The sequence below is a fragment of the Takifugu flavidus genome, chromosome 20 (assembly GCF_003711565.1).
Source record: "Takifugu flavidus isolate HTHZ2018 chromosome 20, ASM371156v2, whole genome shotgun sequence".
Taxonomy (NCBI): Eukaryota; Metazoa; Chordata; class Actinopteri; order Tetraodontiformes; family Tetraodontidae; genus Takifugu; species Takifugu flavidus.
In genome coordinates this window covers 2770115-2792545 of record NC_079539.1, presented here as the reverse complement: position 1 = coordinate 2792545, position 22431 = coordinate 2770115, and the positions used below count along the sequence as shown (strand labels likewise).

Here is a 22431-nt window from a genome sequence, read left to right as displayed (position 1 = left end):
AGATACAGTGGTGCTGTGCATCTTTTCATCTGTTGAAAATGAATTGAAAAAAACTTGCATTCTTGTGTAAAATTTTAATCTCCAGATAGGGTGAAATTTCTGTTTGTTGTACAATGACATTCCCATTTTTTAAATAAAAGCAGCTGTACAGGTTCGTTCAATTAAAATCTGCAACACTGGGTGCAATGTGCCAGTAATTCCTCTAGGTGGCAGCGACACGTCACCAGTGAACCTCTGTTTTTTACGTAACCGTAGAAGAAGATTCCGGACAGAGCTGGGTTTGACACTGTAAACAACTCGCACAAGTTGCGTGATTTTTGCGTTTATTATTGAAATTTGATCATGTAGTTAATGTAGTGATGATGCTTTATTGGAAAGAACTGATTATGGTTTGACTGCTATCGGTTTGTACGTAGCCACCAGCTTCTTAGCTTGCTCGGGGTTTTGGTTTCGCTAGCTTTCTCCACTGGGTTTTATTTTGTGGTTAAATAAAGTCGTTTCTTTTTTAACACATGAGTGTGTCGTTGGTCGTTATCCGTGTGGAATTAGCTGACCAGTCTCCATCTCCACAAGGATTCCAGTACTCAGCAAGTGAGTTGTTGTTACATTTGTGTTCGGGCCGAGAAGCTAATGTCAATACTCCAAAAAGCACCGACACCCTGGAATCATGATGTGGTTTTCCACCACTTGACTTCGTACATATGTGACGTCCCGTAGAGATACTCTGGTCCAGCTTGTCCTCAGCCGGACATTGTGTGTTTGTCATGTTCAGTTGAAGGCATGTCTGATGAAGAGCTGCAGGAGAAAGCCCTGGGTGTTGCCAAACACACTTTGAGTGGAAAGAGTGATCTAGAAAGAGCAGCTGTCCTGCACCAGCACATTGGCAGGAGAGCCATGGGGGACATGGTCATAGAGACATTTGAGCCCAGCCCAGGTGAGCGTGTGCAGCCTCTCTTCAACTGTCAGCCAAGGCTCATAATCAGTATCTTGGCACCAGTATCCAGAGTCCATAAATGTCTTCAGCTTTTGTCTGTTTCGAACACTGCGTTTCAACCAGATAAAGGAGGAGGGACGGGCGCCAGCACCTCCTCGGAACAGAAGAGCCTCAAGACCGAAGGGGCTGAAGAGAACAGCGAAGCAGCGAGCTCTGCCCCTGACTCCCCCTCCAAGCAGCTGCCGGACCACATCTCTTTTTTCAGCGGGAACCCCTCGGTGGAGATCGTCCACGGTGTCATGCACCTGTATAAGACCAAGTCAGTCTCGACCGAGTTCATATTTGCCGCGGTGTTGGTGTGCCCGGGTTATGCATGTTCGGAGTTTCTTTGCAGCAAAATGACGTCGCTGACTGAAGATGTGAGACGCAGCGCTATGGTGTGCATCCTGACCGTCCCCGCCACCATGACCAGCCACGACCTCATGAAGCTCATGGCACCCTTTAGTGACGTGATGGAGCACATGAAGATAATACGAGACTCCACCCCAAACCAGTACATGGTTTTGATAAAGTTCTGCAGACAAGTGGGTTTTCCTCTGGAATTAACTTAAGTATCTATATTTGAATGCAAAAGTTTGGCATGAACAGATTGTTTGATCATTTTTTTGGTTCATATTTCTAATTCAAGTGTCTTAATGTGGCTTCTGTATGTGTGCAGGCGGACGCCGACAGCTTTTACACAGCTTGTAATGGCCGCCAGTTCAACTCTATAGAGGATGCAGTCTGCCAACTGGTCTATGTAGAGAGAGCAGAGGTCATAAAATCAGAGGAGGTACGGTTGGGTTTATATCCCGAGGCCCGCGTGTCTTCCTGTCTCTGATCTCCTCTGTCTGCTTTCTTCCGCGTCCTCAGGGAGCCAGTCTGCCGGTGATGGACCTGACCGAGCTGCCAAAGTGCACCGTGTGCCTGGAGAGGATGGACGAATCGGTGAATGGCGTCCTCACCACTCTCTGCAACCACAGCTTTCACAGCCAGTGTCTCCAGTGGTGGGAGGACACATCGTGAGTTGCGCGAGCTTCATATCCGTCGGTGTAATTTCCGCTGGAAAAAACGCAGCTATTTATCGGCAGAGGGTTAAATGAAAGATCAGCATATAAATGAAGGGACATTGTTGGTGATCGTTCTGTGTCACCAGAGTGCACTAGGTATTTCTGGGTTTAATCACGTATTTGTTTTTTTTCTCTCTAAACATGTATTCTCCTCTTTCACTGAGCTGTAGCACGGGACAAAACACGAGTGTGTCATGTGTTTTCAGGTGCCCCGTGTGCAGATACTGTCAAACCCCAGAACCAGTGGAAGAGAACAAATGCTTTGAATGTGGAGTGCAAGAGGTAATTCATGGCGGCCTGGCCTTTTGTGAGAGTTAACCCTTAGGTGCCACAGTACTCATTGTGTTAATCCATCTAGAATCTGTGGATTTGTCTGATCTGTGGCCACATCGGCTGTGGCCGTTATGTCAGCCGACACGCCTACAAACACTTTGAGGAAACGCAACATACGTATGCAATGCAGCTCACAAACCACCGCGTCTGGGATTATGCTGGAGGTATGTACCTACGTGTGTGTGTGTGTGTGTGAGAGAGAGACTTAAAACAATTTATTACTTCAGGGTATTGCTGAAGAAAGATGGTTTAAAAAATTATTTTGGCTATTAGAGCTGCAGTGGTGCAGTTTGACCACCAGAGGGCACCAACGTCTAAATTAAACACCTCGCGTTGTGTTTTCAAAACTGTCCCAAAAGACAGAAATACACTTCTTTTGTCCTGAATTTTTGCCTAAATAATTGTGTTGTTATTTTTCAAGTTTTAAAGAAATCCCATCATTTGTTTTTGGAGTTTTAAGTCTGTGTTTTTTAGCAGCTTCTGCCAGCATCTCTGTTTTGGCATCTGTCAAATATTTAATTTTTACTTTTTTTCACTGCCAGTGTCTCTTGAACCTGATCGAACTACCGACTCTCCATCTGTGATTGAGCTGTAGATTAATTGACCTTAAAAAAACACACACACACTTGTGTTGTCGCTCTTTGTGCAACTAGATAACTACGTGCATCGGCTGGTGGCCAGTAAGACAGACGGGAAGATCGTGCAGTATGAATGTGAGGGGGACACCTGTGATGCCGAGAAGATCGATGGCCTTCAACTAGAGGTAAACGCTTCCTCAGCTTGGAGCTTTATTGCTTTGCCCAACACAGGAATGACCTGAACAATTATCCGTGCCCCCAGTACTCGTACCTGCTGACAAGTCAGCTGGAGTCTCAAAGGATTTACTGGGAGAATAAGATCGCTCACCTGGAGAAGGAGGTCGCCGAGGAGGTGGGAAGCAACGCAGGCGTTTATTCTGTTGCTCTGCTGTCACAACACTCAACCTGTGTTTCTCTGCTCACTTTGTCCCTGCAGGTGAACAACATGAAGGCTAAATTTAAGGAGACCCTGGAGCGCTGCGACAACCTGGAGCAGCGCGTCTCAGAAATAACCAAAGACAAACAGAGCCTGGAGAAAAAGTAGGTGACGCGCCACCCGCCAACCCTGTCGCCGTGTTCCACGATGACACGAGCAACGTGCTTCTCCTGATACTATCACACCCGCTGCTCCCTAGAGAACAACCACAGCCAGGAAAATCAGAGCATTTGAGCTGTTTGTGGAGGTTCAGCTCCTCTGTTCTGGCATGTTTAGGTGCGCCCAGCTGGGCACCCGCGTGGCGAAGCTCGGCCAAGAGCTGAAGGAGGAGCAGGAGATGAACCGCTGCCTGAGAGCCAACCAGACTCAACTGCAGACCCAGCTGACAGAGGAGGAGCGCAAAGGCAAAGAGAACGGTGAGGTTCCAGAAAACCTCACTCACATCTCAGCCGGTTCACATGGAAATCGAAGGTGCTGCCGTGTTTCCGGGACTTGAACCATAAAAAAAGAAAGTCTCATTGTAGCCAAACAGATGAGCTGCTTGGAACAAAGTCAGCTCTGTGCCCGACAGCTCGTCTGTTCAGCTCAGGAATCCTGACGAGCAGGGCGGATGAGAAACCTTTGACTGCTTCATATTCCGAATAGTGATCCCAGAACTGATGGGCCTTTGTTACCTGGAGCGAGATCGGTCCTCTTTAGCATAGATACCGTTCCGCACATGTGGTGATTAGTTGCCTGAGGCTGAGACAGACAAATAATTAGCAGAAATGACACAGGAATGGAAAAGAGTTGATACGTGTCAGCACCGGTTCCGATCATCATTCCCCACCAGTCGGATTCCAAATGTCTCGGCTATTATTTCCCGTGTGATTTATGACTCGTCAGCAGCCGCAGGACTTTTCCCCTGAGCTCAGAGGCGGACCTAAACAAACGCCCTCGGTACCACCTGTGTTTACGCTCTGATTGTCATTTGTTGAGGGATTTAAAAGGTGGATCCTTCCTTCAGGAGTGGAACCAGCGGCTCTAACTGCCACCAGTTTCCTGTTGATGTTTAGGAAAGGGAACGAGCGCTAAACCGTTCGCAGGATCCCAGAGGGGCTTTGATGTTTGCCCATTATACACAACGCAGAAGTGTTTGGACCCAAGAACGTTCCAAATCCAAATTCGGCCTCTTTTTTGGTTTTTCCCCACGTGTTGGGCGTTGTCCCCGAGTCCTCAACGACTCCCACGTTCAGGAACGCTTTTATTCAGGCTTTCATCAGTGTAAGCTGCTCCGCTCCATTCGGTCCAGATGTTTATTTTCCTCCAGCTGTGGCTGTGCGTTGTGTAACATCATGTGGTATTTTTATGGTAGCCAAGGATGATTATCGTCCATCGGTGAACCCAGCCGGTCTTGTCAGCAGCTAGAAAGTCTCGGGGTTTCAGGAAGGATGGACGTGCAAACAGAGGAATTCTGAAACTGGGAAGCAGCCAAACGTCTGTTTTTACAGCATGTGGGTCCAACAATATTAGTTTGGTGTCATGTGACGGCTCTGAACTGTGCTAGCCAACTAGCTGACTAGTGCTAGCTAGTCAGGTCGCTACGCTTGAGCGCTGAGGCAACCAATGCGTCACCTGACACTGAAGTCGGTCGCTGGTTCCCCATCCTAAACAGGTCCTAAACAGGTCCTAAACAAGCTCCTTTTTTCCCTGCAGGTGATCTGAAGGACGTGGCGATAGAAGAGCTGCAGCAGCAGCTCAGGGACATGATGTTCCACCTGGAAACGCAGCAGCAGATCGAGCACCTGCTGCCGGAGGCCCGCAGCGAGATCCAAGAGGGGCAGATCAACATCGGGGCCGGCCCCGCGGAGAGCGGCGCCGGGGCCGAGCCCTCCTCCGGACGGGGCCGGAGGGGCCGGGGCAGGAAGAGGAAGTAGACGCACGAGTCTGACTGGAACGTGATAGAAAAACTGCTGCTTCTCCGACCAGATGTTTTCCTGGATCATGGTGGAGAGGAAGTGGTGAAGCTTATCTGGTTGTTGACGGGGAGGAGGCGGTTAATGATTAGCTGCATAATTCCATACTTTAACTCAATGTAGCTCCCCATGAAGAAGAGTGGGGACGACAAGCGTTGGTGCTTTCTAAAGAAGTGCATTTGTCCAACGGTGATCTTCTGCTTTTGAAAATCTCAGTTTGTTTCCGTTCTAGTCGTTCTTCTCACTGACGCCTGTTGATGCTGAAATGAGCAAAACACCGGAACCTGTGTTGTTGTGTTCACGTTTGGGAAGCGCTTCAGTGTTTTCACCCTTTAAAGTTGAGCTTGCTGTGTCCTACAGGTGCATCACCCTGACAGGTCCACCGAATTAAAACCAACCCAAAGGAATGATGATAATCAACCTGATCTTGATTCTTTTCAGTCTTTTTAATTCATTTCAAAGAGGGGTGACCTTTGACCTTCCAGACAGGACCCCGGGGAGAGGATGATGGGATGTCCGCGTGCATCTTTGTTTCGTGAGAGCTAGTTTAGGGGCTTAAATGTGCAGAATGCCCCCACAGGCCTTAAGAGCACTGAGGATTTCCCATGATGCTCAGCTCTAACAGGCAACAAATGTCCTCTGAGGACTTTTTTAAAGTTGTGGATGAAAGCATCATGTTGCTGGCTGCTTCGATGCTCTCTGAGGCTGGAACCCCTCCTGTTAATGCAGAGCTCAGCTCTTCGGAACCGTCCTGAAATAAAAACACTGGTCTGGCAGGACGCCGCCCCCGCCTGTCGGGGGGGTGACTGATCGCTCCTTCCCTCCGTCACATTAACAGTTTACTCACAGCAGTAAACTGTGTACACACTCGAGGTCTCGTCCTCGCGCTGTCCAGTTTTACACCCGGGCGGGACACTGACAACACACACTTGCCCTCTGCAGGGTTCTTCACGCCATTCTTTAAACAGAGGGAGGGGGGGGCAAATATGGATCATATCTATGGGTCTCGTTTAACGATGCAAAACTTGGCTGTAAATATTTTTTTAAACGTAAATGAGCATGCAAACTGTTTGCACTGTTGCTTTTCTATGAATAGCTGCGGAGCAAACACGGGTCCGAATGACACGTTGATGTTCCGGTAGCAGCAAAAGTGGAAACGGACGACAGAACCTCAACCTCTCCAATGCTCTCCCGGGTTGCTAGCCTGATACTGGCAATGTTTTGTTGCTATATCAAAGCTAATGTAGCACCAAACGGGTTCATCAAAGTCAGTTTCATAACTGATGAATTCAGAGGTTTCTCTGGAGGAGCACAAGGCTCCGTTCTGGGTCCCGTACTTTTTAAATCTGCATGCGCCCCCACCTGGCAGCACCACCACACTTGACTGGCTCCCTCCATAGAACATAGACTTGCTCAACTCGTACACCAGTCAGACGCCTCGGATCATCAGACGGTGGCGCCACTGTACCCAAAATAAGCCCCCAGGCTTATTTTATTATTATTATTATTATTATTTACTCCCAGGTGCTTTTGTCCCCATGGACCTGCTGGCTGGAATCAGCGACCTCATGACCTGAGCACGTCTTCCCTCCTCTCAGGCTTCTGACGGTTAAAATGTTTGTGCATGTGGATTTGCACTCCACACTTGGAGCTTCTGTTGATTTGTATCAAAAGTGCTTTTGAGTGAAAACTGGCATGACTTGACTTGAGCTCCTGAAAGGGGCGGAGCCTGCAGAGCGGGCAGGCCAGACAGGCAGCTTCTTCCTGGGTTGAGCTGCTGCTGCTGCTGCTCTCTGCTGCCTCTCCTCCCAGAGTTATGGAATAAAACCCAAACTTCTCATCTTCTGACACACTTGAGCCACACAGAGGTAAGAATTTGATTCTCCTACTCCCACCTGAGGTCCCCAGCCTCACCCTGCACACCAAACTGTGTGTGTGTGTGTGTGTCTGATTTGTGTATTTAAAAGCCTTTCAACAACACTGATCTGTGGCTCTGACACAGTTTTTGCAGGCTGATTCTAGAGAGGTTTCTGTCCGTGTTTTCTCCTCACGGAGGTGCCGAGCAGCTGTAAAATGTGTGGTATGCAGCCAGATCTTTCAGGCTTGTGTGTGTAAGAGCACTGATCCACTTCTGGAGGGATCTTTGCCTGAATTCTTCTCTGCTGATATAACCGAGATCAGATATTCTCCGCTTCAGTGGATTTAAACCTGAGCCCACATTTTCTTAAAAAGAAAAACAGAAACACCTGTTTTTGGATCACCTAAGCAGCGGGTCACTGTTTAACAGGTGGAGCTGTGAGCAGCTTTTTCCTGAACTTCCTCCTGCAGCAGGGACATTCTCAGTCTTTAGCTCTTCATTTGAATATTCTGCTCAAAGGAATCCACAAATAAAGAACAAAAGGTGTCACCAGTGATGAGAAATCCCCCAAAAGCTGCTGGTATTTTACGTTTCTGCTGCTTCTGTCAGTCAGAGGGAATAAACTCGAACGCCAGCCCTCATGTGGTCCACATTCTTCTTGGGTCGGCGTCGCCCAGCAGTCGCAAAGTTGATGTTATCTGACCACGTAAGAAGCTGGTGAGGTTTAGCAACGGCTGAGAGAGTTTCAGCAGAAGCGCTGGTGTCACGGGTCAGGAAATAAGAGCACAGACACATTTGGCTGTTTTCTAATCAGAATCTTGAGAATAAATGCCATTGATTTGTAGCGTGTAATGACGTAATAACATTATTACACCTGTCAAAGATCCAGTTTTTCAGATTTTTAATAATGTATTTTTATAACTGTTATTAGAACAGCCCTGTTTTTAAAACAATCACTGTCTCTTTGTTCACTCAGCAGGAAATAACTGTGTAAATACTGATGTGGGTCCCCCTCCGCTAGCATGTTGCTCCAAACAGATAAACTTGTTGATGCATTAATAAGGTTTTTGGAGGATTAAACAACATTTCTAATGTCTCTGCAACCTGTGACGTCATAAGCCGCCAAATTTGCCCCCGTTCTGTCCCCACAGATGAACGACCAGGACAGCAGCACCTCGGCGTCTCAAACGGAGGGAGAGATGGATGGAGAGATCCAGAGTGAAGGAGAGACAGATAAGGAACAGACCACCACTCCGGGTCCCAGCATCTCCTCGACTCTGTGCGCCGTCATCCGCATCAAACAGAAGTACCAGGCCCTGAAGAAGCGGCGCCAGGAGCTGGGCCTGGTGCTGGGCCCACCCGGGGCCCTGGTGGGAGCGCCGGTGCAGAGCAGCCCGAAAATCTTCACCTTCGATGGGCTCAGCTCCACTCTGCAGCGCTCCAACTCCTCTTCCCTCCATCTAAAGAGGAAGAGGAGCAGGAGGAGGCGCGTGCTGTATCCCAACAGAAGGGGGCGCAGGGCCCCCCCGACGCAGGAGTACAGCCTGGCCAAGTATAGCCTGTACCTGCTGCTCGCTATCGTCTTCATGCAGGTACATTAAATATAAAAAAGGGGGGTTAACGTGATGTGAGTGGCGTCTTGGCAACCATGATCCACCGTGTAGAGAAAGCTTTTAAACCAGGCAGGGGACTTCACTGCCCCCTGGTGGCTGGCGTCAGTAAAATAAAAAGCGCTTTAAATATTTGGACTCAAGTGTTTGTTTCAACATGCGTGGGTGTCCAGGAGAATAATTTACCTTGTTTGTTTGTTTGGTTGTTTTGACCGACTGTTGAGAGTGAGCTGTTACTCCCCTTCAGAGTCTAAATACAAACGTGCACGGTCCTGCAGCCGCTCTTTGGCCTAAAAATAGAACTATATTTCCCCCAGGCCTCAACATCAACATCATGGTCAAGATCAGCCGTTAGAAAGTTTAGATTAAATTTAGAGAATCATTTAAACTCCTGGATTCATTTGAATCCTGGTGACACTGCAGAGCTCCAGAGGTTAACGCCCAGTCCTCCAGGAAAAGGTGTGAAAACTGGCCTTTAAGAAAGCCGATTTCCACCTGGTCAGACAGAAATCCCGGCAGGATCGGGGCAATGTTCACATTCCTCACGTGAAAATGGAAGACATTTCTTTCTGTCTTTTACCACTTCTTCTTTTTACTTGCAGTTCACAACAATAAGCCCTTAATTGCAAAATGTACTTGTTTGTGTCCCAGCCTCACGCTAACATCATTAGCCACGAAAAGGCTAATTTATTCATTTTAATGAATTTCTGTTATCAAATGATGAAACCAGGTCTTTAATATTCATGCTTTTATAGCATTGGTTTACAGGTTGTGTTGACCTTTGCTCCCTCTTCCTTCCAGGTGTACAACGCCATAGAGAACCTGGACGACCACGTCCTCAAGTACGACCTGGAGGGGCTGGAGAAGACGTTGATGAGAGAGGTGTTTGGGCAGCAAGAAGCTGTGGACGGTCTGCTGTCCCACCTGAGGGACTACCTGTCCACATATGCCCACAGCAAGCCCCTGGTGGTGTCCCTTCACGGCCCCAGCGGCGTGGGGAAGAGCCACCTGGGGCGCCTCCTGGCCAGACACTTTCGCTCGGTGACGGGGGAGGCCATGGTGCTGCAGTACTACGTCCTCCACCACTGCCCTCAGGAGGCGCACGTGCCGCGCTGCGCCCACAACCTCTCGGCCGTCATCTCGGAGATGGTGAGGCGGGCTGAGGAGGAGGAGAAGATCCCGCTCTTGGTCTTCGATGAGGTGGAGCACATGCACGGGGAGATCCTGGACACGCTGTGGGGAGCCGTGGCCTCCCGGGACTCCAACGAGTACCAGAACGCCATCTACCTGCTGTTGAGCAACCTGGGCCACGAACATGTCATCAAATACATGCTGCACAACGCCTCGAGCGTTTCCATGGCGCCCTCAGCATCTGGTCGCCATGGTTACCAAGCAAAAACGCTGACACCGGTGTTAACCGACACCCTGGTGAAGCGTCACGTCCTGTGGACGGAGGCTGAAATCCTGCCTCTGGGCCTTTTGGAGAAGGCTCACATTATGGACTGCTTCCGGGACGAAATGACTCAAGAGGGGTTCTACCCGGACCGTACCAACATGGAGCGCCTTGCGGGGGAGCTGGAGTACTACCCCGAGGTGGGCGGGCGGCAATATTCCCAGACAGGCTGCAAGCAGGTGGTGGCGAAGGTCAACCTGCTGTGAAATCCGCGGCAGGAAATGATTTCACAACCCCGAAAGCGTGAAGAAACCACACTTGAGACACGAGACGTGGCTACGCAAACAAACTTTGTAGAGCTTGAAGAAAAACCACAGCTTCTGTTCAGCTGCACCAAAGACACCCTGAGGACAGAAAAGTGCCGCCGTCGTCTCAAATATTCATTGTTGGGGAGCTCAAATGTGACTTTTTTAACCTGCATTTAATACTAGGACACACGTTCTATCAGAAACGTCACACTTAAGGCTCTGTTGAAGTTTGATGACTGGAGAAAAAACATTTTTGCTCGTTGTCATGAATGTGGTAATAAGTCCTGCTCTGGTTCATTTACTGTTCCCATCCTTTTATCTTAATGAGACCAGTGTCCTCAAATTAGACATTAAAACATCACCAACCCTTCAAATTCCTTTGTGCTTCACATTTGGCCTGAAAGAATTTCACAATCTGTCACATGTTGGTGCTTTTTTTTATTGAATTCCCTTCACTGACATGGGGGGAGAAATGAAGCAGGACAGTCGAGACGAATGAGAAGCGAACCCAAGGCTTTGCTTCCAATGCCTAAATAAGGAGGGCGGTTGAGCGGAACAGAGGATCTTATCTAACGCTTCACCCGGAGTCGCTCGGAGGTGAACCGGCCCTGAGGCCGGCCGACGGTCCGGTGTCGCCTGCTAGACGAAAACAGCGTTGCAGAAATGCGAGCTCGCTATGGACGACATGAGAAGATCCTCTAACGTTGGTCCCACCTACCCAAACCAGAGGCAACCAACGCTTCCTTCCCAGCAGCATTCTCACAACTCTCATGTAAAAATGTGGCGGCAGAAAACATCGAATCGGATGAAAAACAAACAAACAAACAAAAAAACGACCGCAAAACTCCAGAACAGAAGCGAGCGCGAGCCTGGAGGCCTGCGTCCACGCCTTCATTCTCCCATGCAGCTGAAGCATCAATGACCTACACATTTACACCACGGGCTACTTCCTTCAACGGCTACGGGGAAATAAATAGAACACTTCCAGAATAATTTAAAAAAAACAAAAACGCAACAATTCACAACTATTTGCTGTCAGCAGCCTCCGAACTCCTCTCAGAGGTGATGCTGAGGCTCAGACGTTGCTGTCAAACACTGGTGGGGGGGGAAGACGGCTACGGTGGCGGACAGTGTGTGAGGAGGAGGACAGAGGAGCGTGGGGCCGCGGGGCTGGACCGCGCTGGTCTTTATGCCTCCAGCTCGAAGCCCATGCCCACTTTGTGTCCGCCGGCGTTGAAGTTCTTCCCATCGATCAAAGCCGAGAGGGTGACCTTGATGCCTGAGAAGACAGCATTGTTTGAGTTGTGTAAGGTGATTACAACATCCGACCTCCCCTCGAGGCCGCCACAGCCTACCTGGCCGCAGACTCTGGGTGTACCCGACGCCGATCAGGCTGGCGTTGTTCACTTTGGCCTGGGGGGGGGGAATGACAGGACACGTGCTCACACACGGTTACAGCGAGAGCACGCAGACGCCTGACCTGTGACTCACGGATAGAGAAGCGTCTTTATCCAGCTTGTATTTAGCGGCGATGCCGAAGCGAGTGTTGTTGCTGCCGGCGGTCCAGGCCAGAGTCACCGCCGTCTCCAGCTCCTCGTTCACCTTCTGGTAGATGGAGCCGCCGAACTCTGTGCCGTCGTTCCTGAGGGGAGACGTTTCGTCAGGGTTTTGACTGGTTCTGGCGGTCAGCGACGCAGATGTGACGTAAACTCACACGTTGGTGTGCAGCTGGAAGTCGCCGGCCCTGTAACCCAGAGCAAAGTTGTTCTGGGTCAGCTTGGACTTGGCAGTGTCGAAGGCCATCTGGTATCCGGCCAACCAGCCCTCGTAGCCCAGCACGGCGGCGGCGAGGATGATGGGGCCCTCGAAGTCGACATCGCAGCCCAGGTTCATGTAGTCGCGCTTGTAGCCCGTCTTCAGTTTCCCACTTTTCTTCCTGGAAAAAAAAATAATCGGTTAAATGTTTCACTCGCTAGCTTGGAGAAGGAAGTCGCGGCTAATTATTAACGATGAGAGACTCAGATAAAGGTGATCTCACCCCGTGTTTGGTACAAAAGAGGTATCTAAAGCGACCTTCAGTCCTTGAGTCAGCTGTAAACAAGCAGAATATTAAAGCAAATGGGTTTGAAGGATCCACATCAGGGCAGCGGTGTGGATTCTGCAGGTGTAACACACGGACCTGGTCCTCCACGGTGACCTCGGTAGCCAGGGTGTTATCAGTGTTCCACTTCTGGCTGAAGCTCAGGCCCAGCTCCTTCATCTTGTACTTGGTCTCCAGGTTTCCAGCAGCCTTCCCCGTGTCTATGTTGCTGGAGCCAGATGTGTTGAACTCCTGCCGGGACAAAACCAGACATAAATGAAGGTCTGCGACGCCCCCGCAGGTGGACGGCAGCTTAAAGCGCTTTCACACCTGTGAAAACCAGAAACTAAGAACCGGTCGGGTGTGACAGCGTCTTTAAGATGAGCAGAAGGCAACAATAACTTAAATAACAAAGCAAAACAGAAAAAAGACAGAAAAACAGAAAAACAAATGAACCATTAGGACACGATGATGTAAACATGACCAGACATGAAGCCATGAATGTTTGCTTGCAGAAACTGTCACCATAGCAACAACGCTGAGACCTAAACTGACGTTAACTGCAGTTTAATATCGAGAATAAAATGATGATAAATGCAGTTCTCTCCAGGAAACGTCTGCCTGTGAGCACTTCTGCCCTCTTATCTAGAAAACTGATCATAAATGTGGTCAATCCAGGTCTAATCTGATCTTTCTGTTTCCACTTGTTGCATCAGGGCGGAGAGTCAGTGACAGGCTGACGAAAGAGGTTCAAAAACATGTCAGAAAAAGAAGTCTGGGCTGTGGAGATCAGCTTCTGAAGCGTTTAACACAAGCAGAAATAGAAATGCGGGTTAGAACGCACGACCACACGCGGATGAGGAGGAAAATAAAGCGGCGAATCAAAGGAAGACAGGACAAGCTGATGCTGTGGTGGTCCAGATGTGGACGGGCAGCTCGGACACCTCTCTTACCATCTACACGAGCACAAGCCGTCCGGTACGAAGGGCAGCGGCATGGAGACAGAGCAGCGGTTATAGAGACACACAGGCCACAAAACAAATACAGACTTGTCACGTTTCTCTGAGAGAGAGAGAGAGGACGGGTTCAGTCCAGCACATCTGCAGCTCAGATCAGATTAGAACCCCCCCCCCCCTTCCCCAGCTGCTTTAATGTAGCAGGAGCAGAGGGGTGGAAAGGACAGAGAGCATCCAGGGGATGACAACACGGGGGTATTACTAAGGAAAATAGCAGGTGCTCACCACTCCGGTTTCTGATTTGGTCTTTAGGTCCAGTTTTACAAGCCCAAAGCCTGTTGGTGTGGAAAGAGACAGAGTGGGAGCGGGAGCAAGATAACAGATGCAGATTCATCATCAGGGGACACGTGCTTGGACGTTTGTGTGAGTCCCACCTTCACACATCAATACCAGGAGAATTGAATTGGATATTTTGCAATATTTCAGCCTGCAGGGTTAATATTGGAGCACAGCTTCTCCTTCTCCTCGTATTTTTAATTCGCACCACTGGTTTGCTGTGGACATGACTGCCCCCTACAGGCCATCCTGCAGAATGCAGCAGCTGTTGCATCCTGCAGCGATGATTTAGTCCTGAAGACTGAGGCGTGCCTTTCTGGGTGCTTTCAAATTTTACTGAAGACTCACCATAGCCCTTGCTGAAGATGTCCTTGGCAGCTTTGCCCAGGTCTGAGTAGGAAGGAGGGACGGCCATCGTGCTGGAGATGATAAAATAGGATCAGTGTCAATCACTCAAATGTAACATGTCAAATCCATTGGCAATTTAAATAACACAGGGCTGGAATGATTTGGACACTTCACATTTAAGACCATTATGGGTTGCCAGTAGAAAGACTGAAATATGCACAGCAGTAGTGGAAAGCAGTGTTTTTGTCTGTCCTGTGTCCCTTCTTGCACTGATCCAGAAGGTGTATGATCATCTAGTGGCAAAGGTTACCGAGATGTGCACCCTCAAAATATTAATTTTATCTTGCAGGATCACAAATACATATACAAATGCCAAGCAACAGAAAACAGTTTCTTAACACCAATCCTTTGTTTTAAATTACCATTAATTAGTGTGAGATTTTCCATGTATTTGAAGAATGGACTGAGATAAATTCAAATGTATATCCAAATAATGGCCGCTATGTGCGTGAGACAAAGGACCAGATGGGCCACTTAAAGAGGTGTGGGGGGTTTGACAGCTAGCTAAGCTAACTAGCAGGATACTACTGGACGGCCGGAACCGTTAGTCCATGCCCATTAAATCCTCCCTGCATCCCATGCAGGTCCCATAAACCAAATTGGAAAGCAGCTGGTAAAGTTGCTAAATTTGCTGCGAACATCACAAATGCCAGACTCTACGCTATCAAACGTAAACTCCTAACACCGAAGGATTAAAGTGTGCATTACAAGGCTAAACATTACATAATGGACCAACCGTTAGCTGCATCGCTCAGATGCTAACTTAAAATATAAACCTGTTGAGGCGACGCCGACACGTTCCTTGAAACGAATCAGTGCCGTTTATCCTCCTTACCAGTGCAAAGGTGTTTTGACGGGGAGTCTGCGAAGCCTAGAGTGCCCCTGGCGTGATGCTGCTGAGTGGATTGACAGCTAGCTTAGCTTAGCACTCTAACGGGTGAACAGGGCACGCTGAAGGAGACACACCGCGCATGCGCAGTGTCGTCGGAAGCGCACAAAGAGGCAATAAAAACGCAAGAAATTAACGCGATGTGATGTGCGCCGTTTTTCTTTTACGGAGGTTTTTTTTTGGAAGATCAGGTGTCAAAGTCTCACATAAAACATCATAAATCTAGTCTCTCTTGTCACACACATCAAATACACAATCGCCAGCTGCCACAACTTGGTGGAGGTAAAGATTGTCCATCAACATTGGAGATCCATAATGTTTATGCAAAAATAGCATAATGGCAACTTTCATGTTAATTCTGTCAAAAAAGGAAAGAAAAACTCTATTCCATCACAAACTTTGGCACTTCCACAGGTTGCACCCCTCAAAGAGGTGGTAAAATAAACCACAAACACGTGGATGAGCTGGGAGCCTGAGCAATTTTGGGGCTCATGCACGATGGGGAGGTTACCATTATTAATGGAGAGTTAAACTAGAGGGATGCTGGATAAGGCGGTGGTAGCCCATAACCTGCCGCCTCATCCAGCGTCTGTTGTTGAATATCTGCTTTGGACTAACTTTTCTGTTGTGTTTGCAGGCGAATAAAGCTCACATTGAGCTGAACACCAAGAATGTGTACAAAGCTGATGGCTACGCGGTGAAGGAGATGCTGAAGGTCACCTCCCTGCTGTACAGCGCGATGAAGACCACTGAGACGGTGCTGGGAGACCGGATAGAAGAGGACAATGTGACGTTCAAGTTCCACGTCGCCCCACAGGTAACTGTTGTGATGCATCGAAACCTTTTTATGATAGAAGAGTTTCCATTAGGTCTCATTCTACTCTCGCTTCAGGCTTCAGATCTGAAAGCAGCTCCAAGGTCACGTCTAAAGGGGCGTCTCTGTGTGATTCACTAGGAAAAGAAGCGGACTTGAAGGTACATTACACGCTTTGAATTTTCACAACAATATTTAATCTGGTGCCAAATCTGAGGACTAATTTGTGGAAACAACGCAGGATGTTCAAGGACAAGTTCAGGACCCTCTGCTACCTGGAGGCACAGCTGGAGGCGTTTCACCGCCTAGAACAAGGGAGCTTTGAGGTGCGTTGTGTGGCTTTGTGAGTTGTTTATTTAAAATTTAAAGTGCTTAACTAATTGTTAATTATTGGACAGTGTTTATGTAGACCTCAGAAATATATGTTGCTGCTGCAGAGTAAGGACGGCGAGTTCGATGAAGACGAGGATGATGATGAGGACGACGAGCTGAGCAGGGACCCGAATGACGACTCTCTGTGTGGTCCAATTTCCAGGGTCCCTGGCTTCTACGTGAAATCAGATCTGAGGCATTCTGTGAAGGATGACAGTGATAATGACTTTTGATTAGGCTGGAGCCCAGCTGCCTTCGGGTGAGATTCATCCTGAGTGAGTTGCCAGCTCATCACAGGGCCTAGAAGGAAAGACAAACAACCATTCACACTCACGTTCACCTGTCCCCCAAATGCTTGTCTTTGGACTGTGGGGGAAGCTGGAGTGCCCGGAGAACTCACTGAGACATGGGGAGAGCATGCAAACACAGAAAAGACCCTGGTCCCTCAATAAATTTAAAAGGACGTGCTGCTCTAAGTTGTATTTATGTTTAATACTGAATTAAAATGTAGTTTATTTTACTGCTTTTAGAAACTGATGTATGTCCTCTATGAGATATCGGCTTGAACAGCACTGCCAAGCACCGAATTATTAAATTAATCGTTATATAAAGTACATATAATGTACTTATAATCTATATGTTTGCAAATGAAAAAACGTTTGACTTGAACTTAAACAAATGCAATAAAATCATTGAATGTGTGCATTTTCACAAGTATTACCATGATAGATATTTACAAAAAAAATCAAGGTGGTTAATTGTCAGAAATATAGTTGAAATAATGGCACAATTTTCCAATGCTGCTTGTCAAACTATTCGTTTAAATTCCACCTTGTAGCGAAAGGAAACGACTTTGTGCGCCTTGTGAAACGAGGCACTTCCGGTTAGGTTGTCTTTAATTCGTCGTTTCCGGGTTGAGTCACAGCAGCAAACAGCGCCCTCTGCTGGCCATGCGTGGCGCTCACAGTGGGCGGAAATTTCTACGTTGACAAGCCGTCCAATGAGAAGCCTCCCGGGACGCCTTTCAGCGAATCTCTCCGGTCCCCCTTAAATAATTGTGACAAACATGGCGTTTCACTGACACAGAGGCGAAGCGGGGGGGCGCGATCGAGCCCCACCCGCCCCGAGCGAACACTGACACCACATTCTATCCTACTCTGAGTGTGCACCGAGGGGGGGAACTTGAGAGGAGAAAGTACACTATCCAAAGTCCAATGGTCAGATGTTAGCGGAGCGACTCCTGCACAGCGCGCACTGACGGCCAGAGCCCCCGACGGCATCCGCGTCGAGTGAAACTCCAAAGTTAAGCCGGTGTATCGCAGTCATGTCGGGACAACCTCGATTTGTGAGCCCGTTCTACAGACCTCAGTGTTTGGCTGCTGCTGCTCCGGCGGGGAAAGCCAAACTCACGCACCCCGGCAAAGCTATTCTGGCAGGTAGGAAAGTTTAACTCCTTAAGGCATTAAAATAAAAAAACTTGTTGACAACTTTTAAGGCCTGACCGTGCAGATGTAAACAGCGGCTTCTGCAGCATTGTTCACATGACACCAGTGACCGCACAGAGCCGTGGTGCGTTTAAAGACACAAGACTGCTAAGTGCACTCGGTCTCGAAACACTTAAAAGTAAACGAGCGATACGTTTCAGGGCACGTTCGTGGCCAAATTCCAGAGTGCTGCGTTCAGGGACTTTTGACCTTTGGCCCTGTGCAGAAAAAGAAGTGAACTCTGCTGGCCCCGGTTGACTTGACGGTCAATGGTTGACACGTGTGTGATAGAAAAACCAAAGTTACAACCAGAATACTATTGCATCCACAGTCCTGTCCCACCATAAATGAACATTTTCCTCATGTAGTTTTGTGTCATGTTGTGTTGGGAGTGTAAATAATCCGTCAGTCTCTTCACACTGAACACACATTTACTTTGTGTAAAAATCTGATAACTGCTGGCCATGACGAACTGGTTCTTTATGTGTTTACAGCCTGACTACCCGGACACGATGCAGGTACTCGTTCACAGATGATGACAGGACGTGTGCTGCCAGTTTACTCTGTCAGCTTCTAACAATAGGAATGCCTGGGTGTGTCAGCACTGCCAGCACTTTCAAACCTTCACTTTAGTTCCCAAAATAGACTTTTTGAGACTATGGTTTTTGCTCAAGTGTAATCCTGTGATGGCACATGCATGAACTGTCCGACCTGCATGTGTGAGCGAAGCCAGGTGTGTGTGAGTGTGACCTCTGTGCATGGAAGAATGCATGTTTAAACTACCAGTAAAAGGCCTGTGTTATCCGTGTGAGGGCCAATTCAGGCTTAAATCAATCCCACCACTTCAAGAATACTAATATGTCGTTTTTACAACCCCAAGGCTGCAAAAACACGACTACCTGACTTGTTTGTTGGATTCAGAGTTGAGCAGGAAGCTTGATAGTCCTAAAACTTCCGACTTTTAAACAAAAAGCACTCATCGTCTGCTCTCGCCGTCTTTGCACACTCATCCCGTCTGCACACATTAGCGGGAGTCTGCTGCTGGAGTGTGATGCGGGATGTGCCCTCGGAGGATGCACACACACCTCCTTGGCTGGAATCTGGCCAGGGGGAGTAACAGTGGGCCAGTCCTCTGAGATCTGATGAGCCAATCGGCCACAGGCTGCTGGTCGGGCTGCTCAACAGCAGATGTGGCCACAACAAGCCTCTTAAGGTGGAATTGTTTTCTCCTGGAGGTGCAGAATGAGTGAGAAATGGACGGGATGTTGCACTTTTCTTTCTACTTGGATGTTTGCTGCTCATGTCATCCGCAACGTTTTGTGCATGTTTGGATGAAATCTGGATGGTTTGCTTTGACTGATCTCCGGATAAGGAACAACTTGAAATCCTCTTGGTCGTTTTATGAAAATCAAACGTGCTGAACACAGCAAACGGCCCCTGAGTCCCACCGGTTTCACCCATTTCAAATGTTAACACCTGCGTACAATAAAAATTCATTTCATTGGCCAAGTCACCAAAACTAACTGAAACCCCTGAAACACGTCAGGTATATTTTTATATGGATTCTAATGTGCTCTTATTCTGTTTTCTGATGATGCTCAATGGCGTTTCCTTGTTATTTTAGGAGGGTTGGCGGGAGGCATCGAGATCTGCATCACCTTCCCCACCGAGTACGTTAAGACACAGCTGCAGCTGGACGAGAAGGCCAATCCCCCCAAGTACAAAGGCATCGGTGAGTTTGCTTTGATTTTAGTCATCTGCCTTGTTTCATCACAAACACGCGGCTCTCCTTATTTATACTGGCGGTTCACAACGTTTGGCTCAGATATGCTCTTTTCCGCCTGTGGAAATCTTTAACTCAGCAGGAGACAAACAAACAATCCCGAAGGTTTTTTTTTTCATGCTTCATGTCTCCTGCAGTCGACTGTGTGAAGCAGACGGTCAACAGTCATGGGGTGAAGGGTCTGTACCGAGGGTTGAGCTCGCTGGTGTACGGCTCCATACCCAAAGCTGCTGTCAGGTGACTTCTGCAGCCCCCCCCCCCCCCCACACACACACACAATAGATAAACATTTCCAATAAACATCCAGCCCTGAATCTGAGGACGCTTCTAAACTCTAACCTCTTCTCTAAAATCACCCAGATTTGGGATGTTTGAGTTCCTCAGTAATAAGATGCGCGATGAAGCTGGTAAACTAGACAGCAAGCGGGGTTTCCTGTGTGGGCTGGGGGCCGGCGTGGCAGAGGCCGTGTTTGTCGTGTGTCCCATGGAGACTGTTAAGGTAAGCGGCATTTTTAGACGCCCCAAAGCAGTTTTTTTTTTCGTGATTACATGATACATGATTTTTAGCTCTCGGGCTAAAACCTTATTGAATGAATCCTTTAACTTCAGGTCAAGTTCATCCATGATCAGACGTCAGCAAATCCAAAGTACCGAGGGTTTTTCCACGGGGTGAGGGAGATCATCAGAACTCAAGGTAAAGTTAGACCTCCTTTCATTCCTCCACCTGCCGCCGGTGAGCTGATATTACTGATGTGCTCCCAGGACTGAAGGGCACCTATCAGGGTCTGACAGCCACAGTGTTAAAACAAGGGTCCAACCAGGCCATCCGCTTCTACGTCATGACAGTGCTGAGGAACTGGTACAAAGGTGTGTGTCAACCTGCAATAACACACTCGCGACCTGAGCTGAAGCTCTGAAATGACTTGTTCTTGTGAATCACCAAGGGGACGACCCCAACAAAGCCATTAACCCCATGGTAACCGGTGCGTTCGGAGCCTTCGCTGGCGCTGCCAGCGTGTTCGGGAACACCCCCCTCGACGTCATCAAGACCAGAATGCAGGTGGGTGCTGTGACGAGGTCTTCCAGGCTCCGCTTGCTGGCAGGGTTCCTGACCTGTGCGCGTCCTCTCTGACAGGGTCTCGAAGCTCACAAGTACAAAAGCACGCTGGACTGCGCGGTGAAGATCATGAAGCACGAGGGTCCGAAGGCGTAAGTCCACACTCGTGACCCGTGGGGGGTTTCTGGTAGAAGATGGGCAGGAAAACAGCTCAGATAAAGATACCTTCCTGTTGTTCCTGTTCCTGTTCCAGGGACAATGTTTCATTATATGAAGTTGCACTTTGTGTCTGTCCTCAGTATCTAATGGCTCCTCCGTGATTTTGTCTCATCCAGGTTCTACAAAGGCACCGTTCCTCGGCTGGGGCGAGTGTGTTTGGACGTGGCCATCGTCTTCATCATCTACGAGGAGGTGGTGAAGGTCTTAAACATGGTTTGGAAGACGGACTGAACAGGACGACACGGTGCTGCTCGAGGAGAGGTTGGACAGGGCAGGACTCCGGACCGTCGCCTTAAACTCCTGCTTCTAGGTTCTGATATCTACCTCTAAGCAATCCTCAGACAGACAGAAAGGGATTATGGGTATTTTCTTGATTTTATGCACAACACCACGGTTTTGAGTGAAAGATTTGCCTCCGTGCAACAGCACCAGACTGGAGACTCAATCCTCGTATTTTTAAAAAAATATTTTAAAAGTTTTTAAATTGAAGGAAAAAAAATGTAAACAAGTCAAACGATCAACCCAGGAAACACGTTCTGCCTAAGCCAAACAGGTACCGTACGGGTGCATGAACAACTTAATGCCTTAAATTAATCCATCTCTAAATAACATTTTAGGGACTAAGAGGAAACAGACTTTGCCTAAAAAAGTGACAGAAGTGATTTGAATAATTTTTACAGGTTTCAGAATGTTTTTTTTAACCTGGGGGTGTTGTATGTATTTTAGGATTCTTGCTGAGATCTTTTCAGATTGTGAATAATTCAGTGTTGTATGTAATTAGTTACTAAATATTTTATTAATATTATATCCAGTTACACATGCTGCAGTTGTGCCAAATTTGATGATCGACTCATTGACGGATGTCTGAGGATACGTGCGATCTTTGTAAAAACATGCACGTTTATGCTTGAATCTGTTGTCTTTTGACTTGTGTTTGAGTTACGCCACCGTGCCTTCCATTCCAGAATGTCAAAGGTGGATGGTTGAGGATTATTTGGAATTGATTGCAGATTTTGTTTGATCTTTAAACAATGTCATAATAATTGCCCTTGCCTTTTACAGCAGATGATGATTTGAAACTGTGTCAAGACTTTATGATCTGAACACAAACTGATGTTTGCCAGTCTGTTGTGTTTACATGAATGCAGTTAATTGTCCTAATTACATGTGCACAGTCAGCTATCCGTTTCATCTAATGCATTTTTCTTGCACACATCTAGATGTACAGTTATTTTAATATATCAGGATCTCTCATTGCTTCATTCCATCGAACAAGAAAACGGACCCACGTGTTGTGCCTTAAGTCTGTGTCTAACATGGATGCTCAAAATAAAATATCATCTGACTGTTATTTTCTTGGCATGCGTTGCTCTCACTTGTTTACATTTATTGATATGGGAGTTATTTTAGGAGGTCATTTTGGAGGTTGGAAGGGCAACACAGTGAGATGCCATCAAAAAAGCTATTGGAAAGGAAGGATACATTTAAATGACAAAAATGCCAGAGAGTGCAAGTTTAA

General features: G+C 47.9%; 4 protein-coding genes across 6 annotated transcripts; 3 read left to right on the top strand and 1 right to left on the bottom strand.

Annotated features, from left to right (window-relative positions):
- The first annotated feature begins 180 nt into the window (after positions 1–180).
- Positions 181–5770, top strand: brap (BRCA1 associated protein). The gene is made up of 13 exons (XM_057018882.1): positions 181–591; positions 773–934; positions 1058–1253; positions 1329–1518; positions 1653–1766; positions 1847–1995; positions 2250–2325; positions 2402–2540; positions 3030–3139; positions 3217–3306; positions 3391–3494; positions 3667–3806; positions 5086–5770. Exons 1-13 carry the CDS (start codon positions 513–515, stop codon positions 5304–5306), a joined length of 1770 nt encoding a protein of 589 aa, XP_056874862.1. The 5' UTR covers positions 181–512; the 3' UTR covers positions 5307–5770.
- Positions 5771–6994: 1224 nt separating this feature from the next.
- Positions 6995–10888, top strand: tor4aa (torsin family 4, member Aa). The gene is made up of 3 exons (XM_057018883.1): positions 6995–7213; positions 8355–8795; positions 9615–10888. The coding sequence occupies exons 2-3, from the start codon at positions 8355–8357 to the stop codon at positions 10470–10472; spliced, it is 1299 nt and encodes a 432-aa protein (XP_056874863.1). The 5' UTR covers positions 6995–7213; the 3' UTR covers positions 10473–10888.
- A 44-nt stretch (positions 10889–10932) lies between these two features.
- On the bottom strand, positions 10933–15289 carry zgc:56235 (Voltage-dependent anion-selective channel protein 2-like). Of its 3 annotated transcripts, none has more exons than XM_057018890.1 (9): positions 15130–15289; positions 14235–14305; positions 13836–13885; positions 12694–12846; positions 12553–12605; positions 12229–12450; positions 12006–12156; positions 11870–11927; positions 10933–11793 (listed from the first exon to the last, which is right to left on the bottom strand). In XM_057018890.1, exons 2-9 carry the CDS (start codon positions 14299–14301, stop codon positions 11702–11704), a joined length of 846 nt encoding a protein of 281 aa, XP_056874870.1. In that variant the 5' UTR covers positions 14302–14305; positions 15130–15289; the 3' UTR covers positions 10933–11701. The 3 variants fall into 3 exon arrangements, with proteins under 3 accessions (XP_056874870.1, XP_056874871.1, XP_056874872.1); XM_057018891.1 differs by lacking the exon at positions 15130–15289 and adding an exon at positions 15071–15089; XM_057018892.1 differs by lacking the exons at positions 13836–13885; positions 14235–14305; positions 15130–15289 and adding an exon at positions 13548–13771.
- Positions 15290–17510: 2221 nt separating this feature from the next.
- slc25a1b (slc25a1 solute carrier family 25 member 1b) lies at positions 17511–22263 on the top strand. Its single transcript, XM_057018884.1, has 9 exons — positions 17511–17805; positions 19478–19585; positions 19774–19873; positions 19997–20135; positions 20246–20330; positions 20399–20503; positions 20581–20696; positions 20772–20845; positions 21029–22263. The coding sequence occupies exons 1-9, from the start codon at positions 17694–17696 to the stop codon at positions 21141–21143; spliced, it is 954 nt and encodes a 317-aa protein (XP_056874864.1). The 5' UTR covers positions 17511–17693; the 3' UTR covers positions 21144–22263.
- Positions 22264–22431: the final 168 nt, after the last annotated feature.